This window comes from Stegodyphus dumicola, chromosome 7 (assembly GCF_044657685.1).
Source record: "Stegodyphus dumicola isolate Sdum_Otavi_A_Nest chromosome 7, ASM4465768v1".
Lineage (NCBI taxonomy): Eukaryota > Metazoa > Arthropoda > Arachnida > Araneae > Eresidae > Stegodyphus > Stegodyphus dumicola.
The window spans coordinates 29,646,215-29,663,146 of record NC_140774.1 but is presented as its reverse complement, the minus strand read 5'-3'; the positions used below and the strand labels follow the sequence as shown (position 1 = coordinate 29,663,146).

The window sequence follows — 16,932 nt, the reverse complement described above, 5'->3', positions numbered from 1 at the left end:
TTCACTTGCTTCTGTCTCTCATTGGCTTGCCCTTGTACTTGTCGTTTTTCCACCTCTGGAACTTGTACCTGCGGTGTCTGCCGTGCCGGATCCTGCAAAAGATCTGAAAAGATTTGCATTTTATTACGATCGAAGTAGGGCTTGATTTGATCAATGTTTGCGGAACAGGTTTCACCATTTCTGGCTTTTAACACTACAACAGCGTGAGTTATTTTTTCTATAACATATGGTCCTTCAAATCGTGGAAAAAATTTGGCAGTTTCATCTTCTGGTTCTGAAGAAAGTGAATGCTTAATTTTTAAAACTTCATCCCCTACTTTATAAGTTACTCCCCGTCGTTTCAAATCATAATATAGCTTCTGTTTTCTTTGTGCTACTTCCGTATTCTTTTTTGCTTCTTTTATTAGTTTTTCTATATCACCCATTTTAAATTCTGGGGCTCTTTGTTGCACATAAAATAATTTATCTAACGGTGTTATAATCTTTCTGCCTAGAAATAACTCAGCAGGAGTTTTGCCCGTTGTATCATGTTTTGCGGTCCTAAGGGCGAAAGCAAATTCATTGACATAGTTATCCCAGCTTTTATGAAAATTTTTAACATAACTACGGATAATTTTCACTATATTTCTATTGACCCGTTCCGCTATATTTGATTGCGGCTGATACGGGACCATTTTTAAATGACGTATGCCCAGTTTTTGGCACATGTCTTCAAATATATTATTTACAAATTGAGGACCATTATCCGATATAACTTTTAGGGGCGCCCCGTATTTTAAAATATATTTATTTAAAATAGAATCAGTAACTAATTTCGCGGAGGCTCGTTTTAAGGGAACAATTTCGGTCCATTTACTAAAATGATCAACCATAACAAGGAGATAGCGACTTTTATTTAACTGACTTTTTGGGAGAGGGCCCAATAAATCGATGCCAATTATTTCATTTGGAAATTCGGATTTAATACTTTTTAGAAACCCGGCCGGGTGGAAATTAATATAATTAACGGCTTGACATGTTGGGCAGGACTGGACATACGCCCTTGTTAACTTTTGCAGTTCAGGAAAGTAGACTGCCTCGCGTACGCGTTGGATAGTTTTTCGAATACCAGCATGAGAAGCTAAAGGGCTGTCGTGGAGCTCCTGCAGGATATTTAATCTAAGACTATCTGGGATAACAGGTCGAAATTCGTTGTTGGAATTCGTAGTTTTTGTATAGAATAATAGACCATCTATTAGTTCGTAATGGGCCGCCCTATTTCTTATCGCCACAATATCTTGGTGGCTAAAATTTTCAGGATCCTTCAAATACTCATAAATACTTCCAAACTCAGGATCCTTACCCAGTTCGGTTATTAGAGTTTCTCGGGAATTTATTGTACATGCTGTCAGCATTGCCATCTTTACGGTATTGCCTTGTTCGTCTATTTTAATCCTTGATAGGGCATCTGCTACGATATTTTCCTTTCCAGGGGTATGCTTGATTACCAGATTATATTCTTGCAGCTCGAGTGCCCATCTTATTAACCTTGGGGATAAATTTTTCCCTGAGTACAATCTAGTTACCGCCGCATGATCAGAGTATACTGTTTTCGGCGCCTTTCCAAAATAGAGTCGGAACTTTTGCACTGCTAACAGAACTGCAAGTGCCTCTCTCTCGGTCGCGGAATAGTTTCTTTGTGTTTGATTTAAAGTTCGGCTAAAAAATGCAACGGGCTGCTGATTTTGCGAAAGTACCGCTCCTACCGTATAATCCGAAGCATCCGCTGAAATTTCTAAATTTTCATCCTTTTCAGGAAATTTCAACACAGGGGCTTGCGTTAATGCTTGTTTTAATTTTTCGAAAGCACTATTGGCTTCGGCCGTCCACGAGAATCTTGCCTTTTTCCTTTTTAATTTTAACAATGGCTCAGCGATAGCCGCAAAATCTTTTATAAAGGACCTATAATATGAACAAAGTCCTAGAAAAGAAGAGAGCTTCTTTGCCGTGTTTGGAGTCGGATACTTTTGTACAGCGATTATTTTTGATTCATCTGCCTCGATCCCTTTTTGAGATATTTTGTAACCTAAATATTTTAATTCAGGGGCTGCAAATTTGCACTTTTCGACATTAACTTTTAGACCGGCCTCATTTAATAAAGAAAACACCTGTCTTAAATCCTGTACATGTTGGTCTAGATTATCACTAGTAATAATGATATCGTCTAAATAGATAAATGTGGACTTTCCAAGAACAGGTCTTAACACAATGTCCATGCATCGCTGAAATATTGCCGGGGCGCCTGAAAGGCCAAACGGCATACGCAAAAATGCATAAGTGCCAGACTTGGTTATAAAAGCAGTCTTAGGCACGTCCTCAGGCCTCACCCCTATTTGAAAATAACCAGTCGTTAAGTCTAAAGTCGTCATAAATTTGGTTGATTTTATGTTCCTTAAAATTTCTTCTATGATCGGTAACGGATATACCGGATATTTCGTTATGGAATTTAATTTACGGTAATCAATAGCGAATCTCCACCTTTTTAGATGCTCCAAAGGATAGTCATTATTTTTCTTACATAAAACCACCGGGCTAGCATAACTACTTGAGATGGGCGTTATGATTTTTTTACGTAGCATATCGGTAATATGCCATTCTATAATTTTTTCCTTATTCTTATCATACCGGTATGGTTTTTGACGAACTGGCAATGCATCTCCGGTGTCAATACTATGGTTAGTAACCTGAGTAAATCCTGGAATATCACTAAATAACGAAGCAAATTCACTTACCACTTGTCGGATTCTATCTTGCTCGTCATTAGGCAGGTGGTCAAGATTTACCATCGGCGGTTCAGCCTTTTCAGTACGAACTGGTCTCATTATCAGCTTAAGGGACGCTTCATTAAAATCCAGTGTTGCTTGTCCGTCTGAAAGAAAATCGATCCCTAAGATTAAATGTGCTTGCAGATTCTTTACTATAAAAAACATCACCTTTATTTATTCGTCCTTGATACGGATATACAAAGGTACTTTACCTACGCACTTACATTTTTCTCCTTGCGCCGCTAACACTGTTGTATTATCCGCATTATATATGCGGTATTTGCGAAAATACTTTCTAAAAAACTCCTCTGCCACACAGGAACACTGCGCGCCTGTATCCAGGAGTGCGGTGGCTGGGATATTATTCACCAAGACTTCAATCTTCGGAAGAGTCAAATTTTTCACCATTACTGTATTTAACTTGTAGGAAGAGGGATTTTCGTGGCCTTCGGATTTCCGCACCCTCTCGTCAGCAGAAATCCGTTTTAGTTTAAATTATTTTTCCTTTCCGTGCTTTCCTTCTTTTTCCCCTGGCCTTGAGACTTTTTTCCTGGGTTGCTATTGAACTGTCGACGTTCGCCGGCTGTTTTTGAATGCTCGGGTTTCCTTGCCCACTGATTCGCTTTTTCTCCGTAGCCGTATGCTTGAGTTTGCTGTAGTCTTGGCGTACCAAATTGGTTTCGCTGTTGATATTGGCGTCTTCTTTCGACGTCCGCCGTTCTTCTACTTTCAAACTGGATTGCTAGCTCAAATAACTTTTCCAGTGTAGTCGGATTCCTTAATTCAATAAAGTCTTGTACTTGGGGCAGTAACCTCGGCAAAATCACTTGAATTATTTCAGGATCCGGACGGTTTCCATACAAGAGCTTGAAAACGTGAATTTTTCTTAAAATAAAGCTCGAGAGGTTTTCGATTCTTTGTTGATATATACTAAAAAGTTCCGTTTCTAATTTCGCACGATCCCTTACAACAGGGAAGGCTTTTAGTAGGGCAGTCTTGAAATTCTCGTAAGTATAGGTGGGACTTCCTGCTTGACCCAAGAGACTTCTGCCTATACATTTGAACCAGTTAAGCGCTTGGCCCCTCAAAGCGCTGGTAGCTAAGGTAACTTTTTGAAACTCGTGCACGGGGTAGAGCATGAAGTGGTCCTCCAATTTTTCCAAAAAACTGGTTACCGGTGAGTTTCCGTTAAACGTTGCTTCTGGTTTCATCGAAGCGCGCATGGTCTGGACGATGTAACCGAATCCTTCCAGGGCGGCAGCTGGCATTTCTGGATTCTGAGCCGTTTCTGCAGGCAGCACATGTTCTTCTTGAAACTCGGCCATGGTTATTCTTCTTCGTTGGGCGCCACTATCAGGTTCCATGTTCCTTCTAACCTTCTTCGGGAACATACAAGGACCTGACTAGGAACAGAGAGCTTACTAAAGCTATGTTCACTAATTGTAGTAAGTAGACAGGATACAGACGAAGGGTATACAAAACCCTTTATTTTTCTCTATATACAATAACTTCCGTACTTCGGAATACAATGACCCGCCACTCGGGGTCTAACGTAAAAGTATAAAAATAAAACTAAACTCTAATTTAACTCTAGAATAATACACGTGGAAGATTGGCCTTATAATAACAGGAAGCGTATGTAGCACAGAGACTGTGAACACTACAATACGTTTAATTTATCAAGAGGATTAAAACCTCTGGCCTGGAAGGCAAACAGCAACTGCGTAACTTCTAAGGTAAGCGGCCTGCGTTGACTTACTGCTTTCTCTCTTTCGCTTGGCAAAAAGGCCACACTTAAATACTTGGCGTTCGCCAGACAAACTTTGCATAAAATCCTTAACGCTTATAATTCTGGCCGGAAGTAGAAAATAAGAAGTGATAGTAAAGATTTAAAATAAAATAAACGTTAGTAAAACTTAAGATCCTTACAACCTTCACTGAGCACGAGCAGAAAAAAGTGTACTCTTTATTCTTTGAAATAATTTCAACGAAATAAGTCTTGCGAAGTCGGCGTTATTAATGCTTATAACAAACCAGATTTCAAAACGCGCCAGTATATAAATGTTTTGAGAAATTTTTGATTAAAGATCTCTATTGCTTTGTAGGTATGCTTAGAAATGTATCTACTTTAAGGTGATGGTAAAAATTTTACAGGTTGTAACTCAAAAGCTTTTCCAGAAATTTATAAAATACTAAAAAATACAAGTTTCAAAAATAAATCATAAAATACCTGCGAACTTTTTTTGGATTAAACCTAAGTTTTGAACTGTGAAAGAAGATATTAAATAAGTTAAATTAAAAAGATATATTAATAAATATGAACCAAATTCAATTAAAATTGAGGATTTAAAATTTTGAGAGCTAATTTTTTAAAAACTATTCGTGTGATTTTTACAAAACTTGGCACTTTCGTATAATTTGAGTCGTAAAATCGAAATATGGAAAAAATCGGTATGTCATTTTAAAAAAGTCACATTTTATGTCAGAATACCTATGTTAAAAAAATGCTATATATAAATCTAATATATATTTTAAGTCGCGCTTTCGAAAATGAGAGACACTATGTTGAATAATTTCGTCAATCGGCGCAGTAGAATGTGAGATACAGATCTGTCCCCTCCTTTTGGGGGGGGGGACGGGAAGGTTTTACATGCCAAAATCAACCTTTAATAAAAGAATAATTATTTTTTTACCTAATTACACACGTTTATTTTTAAAATAATGTTGTTAATATACTATTTTAGATATATTTTTAGTGTTGTAGCATTTAACTTATATAGAATAGAAAAAGTATTAAACATTTAAAGAAATGTAACTGAATCAATTCCTCTTCCTCAAATTCACACTCTAAACGAAGAAAAATTTATAAAAATCCTTCATAAAAGTTAGCAGTGTATAGTTTCATAATTCTGAATTTGCTTAATTTAAGCATTCCAGCAAAGTCCCCTCAAAATATAAATTAACAAAAAGGCGATAACTGATCACTTAACAATAAAAAATTCTAAAAAGGACTCTTCGAGGAAAAGATTTCATTCTTTAAAACGGAACCCTTATTTATAATAAAGTTACTTATGTTACTAAGTACGAATTACATTACGTGAGAGAAGGAAAAATTAGAGGAATATGATAGCATTTCACAGCTTATCGAAACCATCCTTGAAAATAGGTTTCGGAAAATAAATGGTTCTGCCAAAAAAGATAATTACCAATTATAGAATAAAAGTACAATTTCTGAATGGCGTAGTAAGGGCAAATTTTCACATAAAGGAACTAAATCGTATGGACGATTAACTGAGATATTTTTAGAATACTCGGATAATACGTTTGATATACTCGGATAATGCGCCGAACAACTGATTATCCGAGTGATTTAGCTGTGCACCATTAAAACTTCTGTTACTGAACAACAATTATTTATTTATAATTATTGTAATTATTATTATTCGTAACAAATTTATTCAAAAATAACATATGCTTTTCATAACATAATAATTTCAATTTTTAATGTACCTCAATAACAGCTTTGGGAAATGTGCATTCCTTCGTACGTCTTCGCATTGTTGAAGAGATGAAATACTTTTCACCTCTTCAGCAAGGTTATATAATTCAGCGGTATAGGCCAAGGATATGTGAAGACTGTTTGTCGTCCCGATGTGGTTATCCGGGTTGAGTGTCGTTCTGGGTTATCGACTTAGCCAGTAGGTGTTATTCTCTCCAACATAGTGCGGCGATTTGAAGCGTGGAATCATGGCATGGAATAAAGCTGTCGAAGACTAGAAATCAAGCAGTGTTCCAAACAGCATTTACTATGAAACAACCGGACAGAATTGCAACCATATATGGCCGACGTAATGTGATGGCAAAGTAAATCTGAAGTAGCGCAGTAGTTACCATTGTCAAATTTATACTACCAGTCAAGTATACACCTTGTTATCTACCTTACGTTTTCATCAAATATCATAGGCTGACATGCCCTGTTCATCTATTTTGTTAAACTCAAGGAAAGCATCATTGTAATTCTTTTGTTTCACTTACATCAAGTATACTCTTTTGGTAAGCCACCACGATTACACTACACAAGGACTCTCAATAACAACAAAAATCAAACAATACTTTATAAATACTAAAAATACGTTTAAATGATATGAGTGTAAAAATCTTTTAATTTATAAAGTTTTAGTTAAATAAAATATGTAAATATCTAAGGTAAAACATGTTTTTATAGTTATCGTAATATTTTTAGTCCCGCATCGTGATCAAAAATGTTAAATCGACTGCACCCGATACGGCAATGACATTTTACGATCAGTTGAATTTCCGCATATGAAATGGCTTCTCGCAATAATTTTCCATCATATTAGTACCATTCGTTATACTGCGGCAACAATGCGAGTGTTCAAAATTACAGCTCATTATAGCGACGTCTCATTTCTTCCTAAACGGCATAGATTTCTCCCAACAAATATTTGTAGGATGTGGTCGAATAAAATGCCATGCGTTATGACTGTGCTTCCTCAAATTTGGATGAACTTTAGACGCGAATTAATGCCGTTTGGCTGGCTATGCCGCAAAGTTCTATTAAATTCAGTGTCAAGGCATGGATAGCACACAATATGAGACAGAATTGGATACATGGAATATTAACAGTATTATGTAATACATATTATTGAAGACATTTCTAAATATTTGACAGTATTTTTGGTTTTGTGTATTAGCATAATGTCATTTATATCATTTATATTTATTTATTTGCTGCATTTTATATAATAGTTCTATTTTGTATTTTAGTTTAATGGATATTTGTGGCCACGTATGGTGTTTGTGGTTGTCATGGCTTCTGTAAAATTGTAAATCATCTGACTGTCAATTGATCAGCGTTTAGTTTTTGAAAACAGCCGAACTGCAAGTCGAGATATAAGCAGAAAGTCTCCTGATAACCTTTAGGATAATTTTTGTGACTAGTTTGGTGACGTTTTGGAAAATTCCAGAGAACGTATTTTTGAAACCACAAAAATGGTTTCTCCAGAGTTTCAAGAAACCAAAAAACTCTATAGATATAAAGCTTCCACACCTAGTGAATCTGTTAACTCAAAGACATTTAATTTCAGTTCAAAGAGTTGACTGAATCATCAATAATTGTATTTTAGAGTTTACTCTGTGAGTATCAGTAATCTGCGATATTCTTCGTGTATTAAGGAGAATTTGAGTTATCTTCTGCGTTCTCTTTGGATTATTTAGAGTTGTTTATTACACTCCGTGCAGTATTTATTACAAAAAAATTGCCGATTTCTTCTTGCTTATGTGATTTAGTTATTAAGGAGATGAACTTCGAACTGTAGCTCGCAACAGTATTGTTTCCAAATGTTAATCAGTCGTAACTATGGGTTTCGGCTTCCCTGTTCCGAGTAACTAAATCTCACTACAGCTCGACTCTGCCTTCGGGCACGTCGTGGAGGTTCAACCTCCACTATTACCCTCCAGCAGAGCCGCGCACCACCTGGATACGTCACCAGGCAGCACCGGTCGTCAATTGCTCCTGCCAGTCGCTCGGGCGAGCCCGTCGCAGCGGGACATTACCCAGCGACCCCGGGGGAAAACCCCACGGGTTACTAGCACCACGCCGCGCTAGGACGTGCCAGACTCCGAGGCCGGCCAATAAGTGACCTTTCCCAGAGCCTTCAGAACCACCAAGTTCATAAATTTTATACCCCCGTGGCCGAGACTGCCACGGGGGTATAAACTACATTCCTTGTAGATACTCCTTTTTTAATTGTATATATTTCAAAATTATATTTTTAGTTTCAGATTATTTAACTCTTTTTATCGGCGTAAGTACAGTCATAATCTGCGCCACATTATAACAATCCATTAATTGATTATATTTATGCAATCACTTAATGAATGGTTATAAAAAGTAGCGCACGTTAAACGAAATTTTCATCATAAAAATATTTACTATATTCGTGATGAGATGTTTTCTATATTCGTGTTCTGCTTAGAAATATTTATAAATGAATACCATCTTGACTTATGTCTCGCTGCAGCCAAAATTTGATTATTGTAAACGAGTATGATCATGCGTTAATAGGAAGAAAAAAACTTAAAATGCAAGCTCAGTAGAGATACAGAGTCATATATTATGTTTGTGAAGGCAGGAAACATGAAAAATTTGTAGTGTTCTTTCCGGGATTGGAACTTCGGACCTTCCGATTTACTAGCGAGACGTGCTTTCAGTTAAACTGCGTAAGCGTATAGTAAGAAGGGAGAAATTCCTTCCAGAGAAATGCCTAATCGTTTAGATTTGAAATCTGTTTCTAACAAAAGTCCATCTTTTACATTTACAAATTGATATTCGCATGTTATTTTCATACTTGCATTGTAATCCTCATTCAGCATATTGTGAATCCAACAAGTAACTTAATCCAATACGGAACTCCTTCACATATAAATGAGTCTCAAAAGTAGCAAACTCAATTCAAATTTGTGTTGGCTTTTAAAATAATAACATGAGGAGGAAAAATTTATAAATACAATTTTCAAGTAATCTTTAGTAGAAGCCGGAAACTATATATATATATGTGTGTGTGTGTGTATGTAAAATATGAAAGACAATCACTAACAAAATTACTAAGTAAATTCGCATATAGACCTTTAAATTTCTGAAAGGCAAACCACTTCACATCTTCATTGATGTTTGCATTATTCCGCATTGCGAAAGTTCTTGCCCAACCATCATTCAGGATTAAAATCATGGATTAAAACGAAATACGAATATCTGCATCTTCTCTTTAGGGAAGATACAAAGCAACGTCAGAATAATACCATTCTGATAGCACATGCCCGTTTCCCTCCAGGAGTACTCCTCTTTATTATTATTATTATTATTATCATTATTAGGAGAATTAGCTATGGTCATGAACTGACTGATTATTAGTATTTTTCCCCAGTCACATTCTTCTAGCCATAGTTTCAGCACAAAGTGCTACTACACATCCACACTTACAAACACACACAACACACTACATACATTTAATTTTTTTTCTAAAAATTATTATTAATATTATTATTGTAGTGTGATGGGAAGTTTTGTTTACTAAATTTCTAAGAAATAACGTGTGTATACAAGTTATTCGTGTTTCATTCATTCAACTTCTTCATTTTTAGATTGTAGAGTCCAGGTGGGTTAATTTCTATCTGTATACTGGAGTAGCAGGAAACTACACAGGAGAAGGGTTCACGTACCCATTATTAACTCTTTAAAATTTGCAATGCATCAACTCGACGCTAATAAACTTCGCTCTACTTGGGCGGTAACTGAAAGTCAGATAATTTAAACTAAACGTTGAAACATTAACAAGTGAATAAACTAGTGTACAGGGCTCAGCGAGATCTCGAACTTCAACCCCCTTCTAAGCTAGTGACAGCAAAGCAATGATATTAAGCCACTTGCATCACCAATGAGCAAACGTACCTACAGCAGAGAGGGCAGCTAGAGTCTAACTCTCCCTTTCCCCTAACGAAACTCGGCTTTTAACTACTTCCTTCAAAACAGAAAATTTGCATTCATTCACGGCCGCTACAACGTTTAACTATTCTGGCACTGACAATTAGGGAAATGAAGACTTATAGGAAAGTTTCAAATGAAACTTTAAATTATTAGTTAAAATAAATATAAATCCCTACAAGATATTTATTATTTTTTTTATTTTATTTTATTTTATTTTATTTTATTTTATTTATTTTTTAAGTGCGTAGTATGAAAGAATTTTTATGACCATAAAATTAAATACTAAAAGCCAGTTACTTTGCATAAGAAAAGGAGGTTTCTGGTTGTGTAATTGCATTTAAACATCACACAGCCATCAGCAAGTAGTTACGCTAATTCGTTTGTCGAGGGCCTGCCCATTTTTCATAAAAGTTTATTTTGTTATCATGTTGCATTGCATTTTTTCATTTCTATGCATTAATTGTTACATTGCTGTAAAGTAAGAACATCTGATTTTGTTTCGCAATGAGTAATTAATTTTAATAAAATTTTATAACTATGTATTAGAAACATTTTGATTTTATATTGATGACAAAACTTAGTTTTTACAAAAAACCATAAAATTTCTTACGTGATCTTCGAGAAACCTTTCAAGATATATAAACGTTTTTAGCTCTTTCGTGAAAAATTGGTACTCCAAATTTAGAACCATTTTATGCTATTTGGAGAAAATGCTTCAAGAACTATACAACTTTACAAATCTAGAGACTTTCGAACTGAACTCTAATTCAGTTTACAGGTCATATAATAGTTTTTCTATCATAATTCTAAACTATATTTTTATATCTTTTTATATATTCAGATATGAGAACGTTCACCAATCAATGATGACAAAGCATAATGAAACCTAAAAGGCTACATCCTTGAAAACATTTATTTTTCTCATTGAAATTGTAAATATTGTACAAAATTTCCCTTTCTTTGCTAATACTGTAATGCTTTTTCCTGAAAAGGCCTCACGCCAAGTCCTTTTCTCCTTAATGGGGAAGATTATGTGAAATATAAAATATGAAAGACAATCACTAACACAATACTAAATTATTCGCATACAGACCTTCAAATTCCTAATTTCAATCTAAATCTGCCTTGACACTTGCAGTATTCTGCACTGCGAAAGGTATATTGCCCAATCATCATTCAGGATTTAAACAATGAAGCCAAGCTTATAAGTGCTACTGCAACAAACTACGCATCCCCTTCTGCTGTTGCTCAGCCTTGAATAAAACACGTCTCTTCGCTTATTTGCATTCCCCTAATGTTTAAAATGTAACTGCGTATATAAAATGCGGGGCGAATTTAGCACCCCTAGTGTTGTACGAATTAAGAAAAAATGTGTGTCTAAAGAATTGTTCCTGTTCAAAAATAAAAATTATGTTTTAGCCATGAAGCTAGTCTTGATTTTCTCTCCAGCCGTTTACTACGCAGCTGTTTCAAGCTATCTTCTATCGTGTGAGAGCTACATTCTTCCCCCTCTTTGACCAAGACTGAAAAATAAATGGTGGCCTTTCCACTAAATTCGCTCATCATACCTAATACCAATAAACAATCTTATACATATACACACACACACATATATATATAGTACTGATTAATCGATTTCAGTTGCTCTAAATTTTTACGACATCAGGTCTCGATTTACATTAAAATAGCATAAATTTTAATAATTAGTATGGCTAACGAATGTTATGTAAATTTCTTTGTTCGTTAAATGAATAAATTATACTAAAAACTATTATCACTTACTTTTCCTGTAATTTTTTAATCCCAGTTTCAGGAAAGTCAGAACGCGTAATGAGTACTTTTGGTTTGCTCATTCTGCTAGTTTTTTTAACACCCCTTAGATATGTGAACAAAACAATGCGACTTGCTAGATTCAGTCAGATTGCTCAAATCATTTAGTTGAAAAGAATAATTTTTTACTGAGATAAAAAAAAAAAAAAAAAAAACTGTAGATAAAAAGAGCTATCACTTATGTAGTCATTTTTCTTCTTTGCCCAATCATAAATTTATCATCAAGATAGAGAGACACAATGATGACAAAAGGTTTTGGACTGCATCACATTTTGTTTTTATGCCGCTACTTTTTACATGGTTTTGATTTAGCACTGTTTAAGAAGGGGAAAAAAATCGATTTCTGTATTTTTAAAATTTATCTTCTTTTAATATGGTTCGAACGCTCCTTTATAACATTCTTAAGTGTGTTTAGTAAAAATAATAATAAAGAAATAAAAAAAACTGAAACCTTTCATATTTTTATATTATGCCCAAAGGGACTTTTTTTTCATTTACATATATACACGTTTCGAGAGTATTTGGGTTAAAAATATTTAAAAACAGCATATCGTTAGAATTTTCAATAGACAATCTTACAAGCTGGAAATAAAAATATTTCATTCCGCACAGTGTGTTGACACTGCTCATTTTGAAATCTTTGAGTTTCTTAATCAATAATTCGTTCAAGTTTAAAAACATGAAATAGACAATAAAACAAATTCGAAATTCAAGTTTCTGGCTTCCAGGTGCCCATATTCGGGTGGGGACTACGTTATTCAAAATTTTATGGCTCTAGGTATCGTTGTTTTGTCACAATGCGGGAAATATACATACATTCATGCAGATTCTTTATTATTTAATTTCTTTAAATAAAATACAGGACGATAATATTTGGTGGCAACAATTTGAAAAGCGATATAGCCGTTTATAGTGATTCGATGCAAATTGCCGTTTCGAGACTACGAATAGCCCTTCTGGGTTGACGCCCTTTTGGACTAAAAATATTGATTACGTATGAGAAAAATGTAGAAAAAAATTATGTATTTAGCCCAGAATGTATTTTTGGAAAATGCAGTTAAAAACTTACATTATTTTGTTGCAAGCCAACTTTATTATTATGAATTGGATTCCATATTATTAAAAAAAATGCCAAAGTATTTAGTTGATAAGCAAACGAATTTTTTATTAACAAACTCAAGGATTTCAAAGCGAGCAATGGCAACGTTGTACAGAAAAAAAAAAAAAAAAAATTGTTATCTCCAGCGCGTGAGAGTGTTTAATGCATTCTGGGAATTTGCCGATGTCATTAATTCCTAGAATACTGATAGCCTGAAACTGTGATCTCTAGTCATGCATCAGAATACATTTTGACTTATGTTTTACACTTAACACCAGACGCAATGCAATGCATGAACGCAACTGTTAGGGCTCGACTCGTCGAAAAACACAGTCAGTTAGCTTGAATATTTGGTAGTGTCATACAGTAATTTTTTTCTTTTGTATTAACAGTATTATTATTAATCAATATTATTTATCCTCAGTGACCACTTTGGATTTCAATTTTTTTTTTTTTTTTTTTTTTTAAATGTAAGTACCTTTCCTTTGTTTTAAATCAAATTGCTTTTTTCTTATATATCTATTTACTTGATAAGTGAGCATTCTCAGGAACAGATCTCTAAACTGCGGTTATTACACTGAGAAAAAAACAAGGGGAAGTATTACAAATATATTACGGATAACAATAATTCTATTCAAATGATTTCAATACACTTGTATTGCTATATCCGATCGTAGTATGCGGTATTGTTATCATTTCTCTCAATGTATCCGAGATAATAGTCGCAGTTCATGAGTTTTGAATTTTCTACAAAAATATTTAATTCAATATTTATTCTTGAAATTGTCATATTTCTTTGCACTGTAGTACACCCATGAACATGAGTAGTACACCGAAGAAACCGAAAACTTATCACTTCAATGAAGAATGGGAACTCGATTATTTTTTTGCAATGTTGAATGATTACCTTTTTACAATGTTGTTATTTAATATGACTTACCTCAGTAGCCATTGCTGAAAAAGGTAATCTGGAGAGACATTTTTTAGCTTTACGTAACAAGTATCAAACAGATTATCCACCAAATTCTGAACAGAGAAAACATAAAGTTAAGGATCTTAAAACTCAATTAATAAATCAACAAAGCGTTTTTAAAAAGCCAAGGTTAAAATCACAAGTAGTAACTACTTGTAGTAAGTTACACAAGTAGTAAGTTATGTCTTAACAAAAAAAGTATAAGCCATTTTCCGATGGTGAATTTGTAAAGGAAATTTTTTTAGAAATGTCAGATTCACTTTTTAACGATTTTAAGAACAAGAATGAAATTGTTGCTGCAAGTCAAGATCTACAATTGTCTTGAAACACAGTGATGCGACGAATTAAAAGAATGAATGGGAATGTAAAAAAACAGTTATATAATGATACTAACAGTTGTTCTTGTTTTTCCTTTCAGTGTGATGAACCGACAGATATAAGTAGTGCGGCACAATTACTTGTTTTTGTATGTTTTTTAAGGATTTTACATCTAAAGAAGAATTGTTGGGTATGGTTTCTCTGAAGGAAAGGAATTTCTTTGAAGGATTAGAGGTGTGGACATATTCCAAATCTTTATAAACTTGCTCAATGATTTGAAAGAACCATTCTTAAAATTAGTCTCAATAACAACGGATGGCGCAGTTACAATGAAAGATAGTATACACGGATTTATAGCCTTATGTCGAAAGGAAGATGAATCTCCCGCCTTTCTAAGCTATCATTGCATAATGCACCAGCAAGTGTTAGCTAGTAGTTGCTTTGAACTAAAAAGCATCAGCTTTGTATAAAAATTTTATTGATGTTCTAAAACATGAAATATTTAAGAGAAAAATTGCCTGCAGCAACAGGTAGCAAGAGACTAAACACAAAAGAGGCAATGAACTTAGCGTTTAAAATTGTTAATTCAGTTTGAGGAAGTTCCCTCAAACGGTGTCTCTTCCAACTGCAGCTCAATGAAGGCTAGCCTGAGTTATTACTACATACCGATGTCAGATGGCTAAGCAGAGGTAAATGTTTGCAGCGATTTCGTGATTTATTGCCTGAAATTATAGATTTTCTTCACGAATAAGATGGAAACTGTGAAAATTTAAATGATGAAACTTGGCTTAGTGACTTAGCATTTCTTACTGATTTTACTTCAATATTAAGTCATTTAAATTTAGAATTACAAGGTAAAAATAAACCAGTAATTGATATGATCAGCTTCATAGACGCATATAAAAAATTTATTTTGCTAATAGAAAATCTGTAACAAAATAATCTGAATGATTTTCCAAATATGGAGGATAGCCTACAAAAACATAAAAGTATTAATTATAACATAGACGAATATGTCGCGGAAATCGAAAAAGTAATTGAAGATTTTAAGATAAGATTCCAGGATTTTGAAAAAATTAAAGAAATTGTGGAATTCATTTCTTTTTTCTTTAAAAACGATTTAAGTGTGAAACGCATTGGCTAAAACATTTGAGACATATGCATCAAAAAATGGATTAGAAAATGAAATTATAATTTTACAAATTGACTTAATCTTACAAGCCCGAAAACTTAAAGAAGATTTTTGGAAATATGTCAACCGAAAAAAATATCCCAGTATCAACAAATGTAGCGAATATATCTATTCTTGTTTCAGATCTCAATACCTATGCGAATTGGCATTTTCATACTTGAAACTAACGAAGACTAAACAACTTTCTATCCTCACTGAAGACTCATTATTATTATCTTTGTCAGGATATACACCTAATTATGATTCCTTGGTTACGGACACACAAACTCAGTCTTCCCTCTGATGTTAAGGCAACAAAGTAAATTCTAAATCTGTCTTTATCTGTAGCTATTTTGAATTAATAAATATTGTTAATAATTATCCATGTTCTTTTTGTTTTCTTTTGACATGAGTTTCTGGGATCTTTAAATAGTTATTGTTGTTGATTTTTACGTAGGTAGATAAACCGTATATCTATATTTCAATACTAGGTTATGCTCAGCGAGCTATTGATAGATTAGCAAAAAGTAAGTCATGTTATTCTCTCATGATAAATTGTCTTGACCCAAAAAAATGCGAAAGAGAAATACTGAAATCAAATTATCAGCCATACTGCGCATTTTTGTAACAACTTTCTCATATTAACGAACAAATAGTACAACAACTTATACATGACAATAGATAAAAAAAATTAATTGCATTTTAAGTTAATCAAAACATATCTTGAAAAAACGTACGAAAATCGAATTTTTTAGGTACCGAACGTACGGAATGCTGCTATTTAAAGCTGGGTGTGGAAATTTATTTTCTTCATGACCGTATATCTCGAAAACTTAATAAGTGATTTAAAAAATAAAAAATAGTTTTAAACATATATTTTAATTATCTACCCATATCTCGCTGAAATACACCTTATACTTGTAGAGTTCCTCACTTTGGAATTCTAAGTTAATGTTGGAAGTGAAGAATCTAAGAACTGATAATCTAAGAACTGACAAGAAACAACGAGATAGAAGGGTAACTAACCCTTTATTATTCCAATAAGATTTAACAAACTCCGCCTGGGAGTGTACAAGCAAAGCCCGCACTTGGACTTGAACTTAAAAGACTGAGAATTAAACTAAAACTAAGATTAACTAAAGAAGTATAGCCGAAGCTATCAAGGTTCAAATCGAGTTGGCCCCTTAACTTATTTGACTACGAAGCTTAGCAAGGGCCTGAGTACGGCCG

General features: G+C 34.1%; 1 protein-coding gene across 2 annotated transcripts in view; it reads right to left on the bottom strand.

The window, feature by feature from the left end:
• LOC118183819 (glyoxylate reductase/hydroxypyruvate reductase-like) overlaps positions 1–12,249 on the bottom strand; it is a 52,896-nt gene extending 40,647 nt beyond the window's left edge. For both annotated transcript variants that reach the window (XM_035353425.2, XM_035353426.2), the window contains exon 1: positions 12,094–12,249. In XM_035353425.2, the coding sequence (XP_035209316.1) occupies positions 12,094–12,164 (71 nt within the window). In that variant the 5' untranslated portion in view covers positions 12,165–12,249. The remainder of the gene's footprint in view (positions 1–12,093) is intronic.
• Between the last annotated feature and the right edge of the window lie 4,683 nt (positions 12,250–16,932).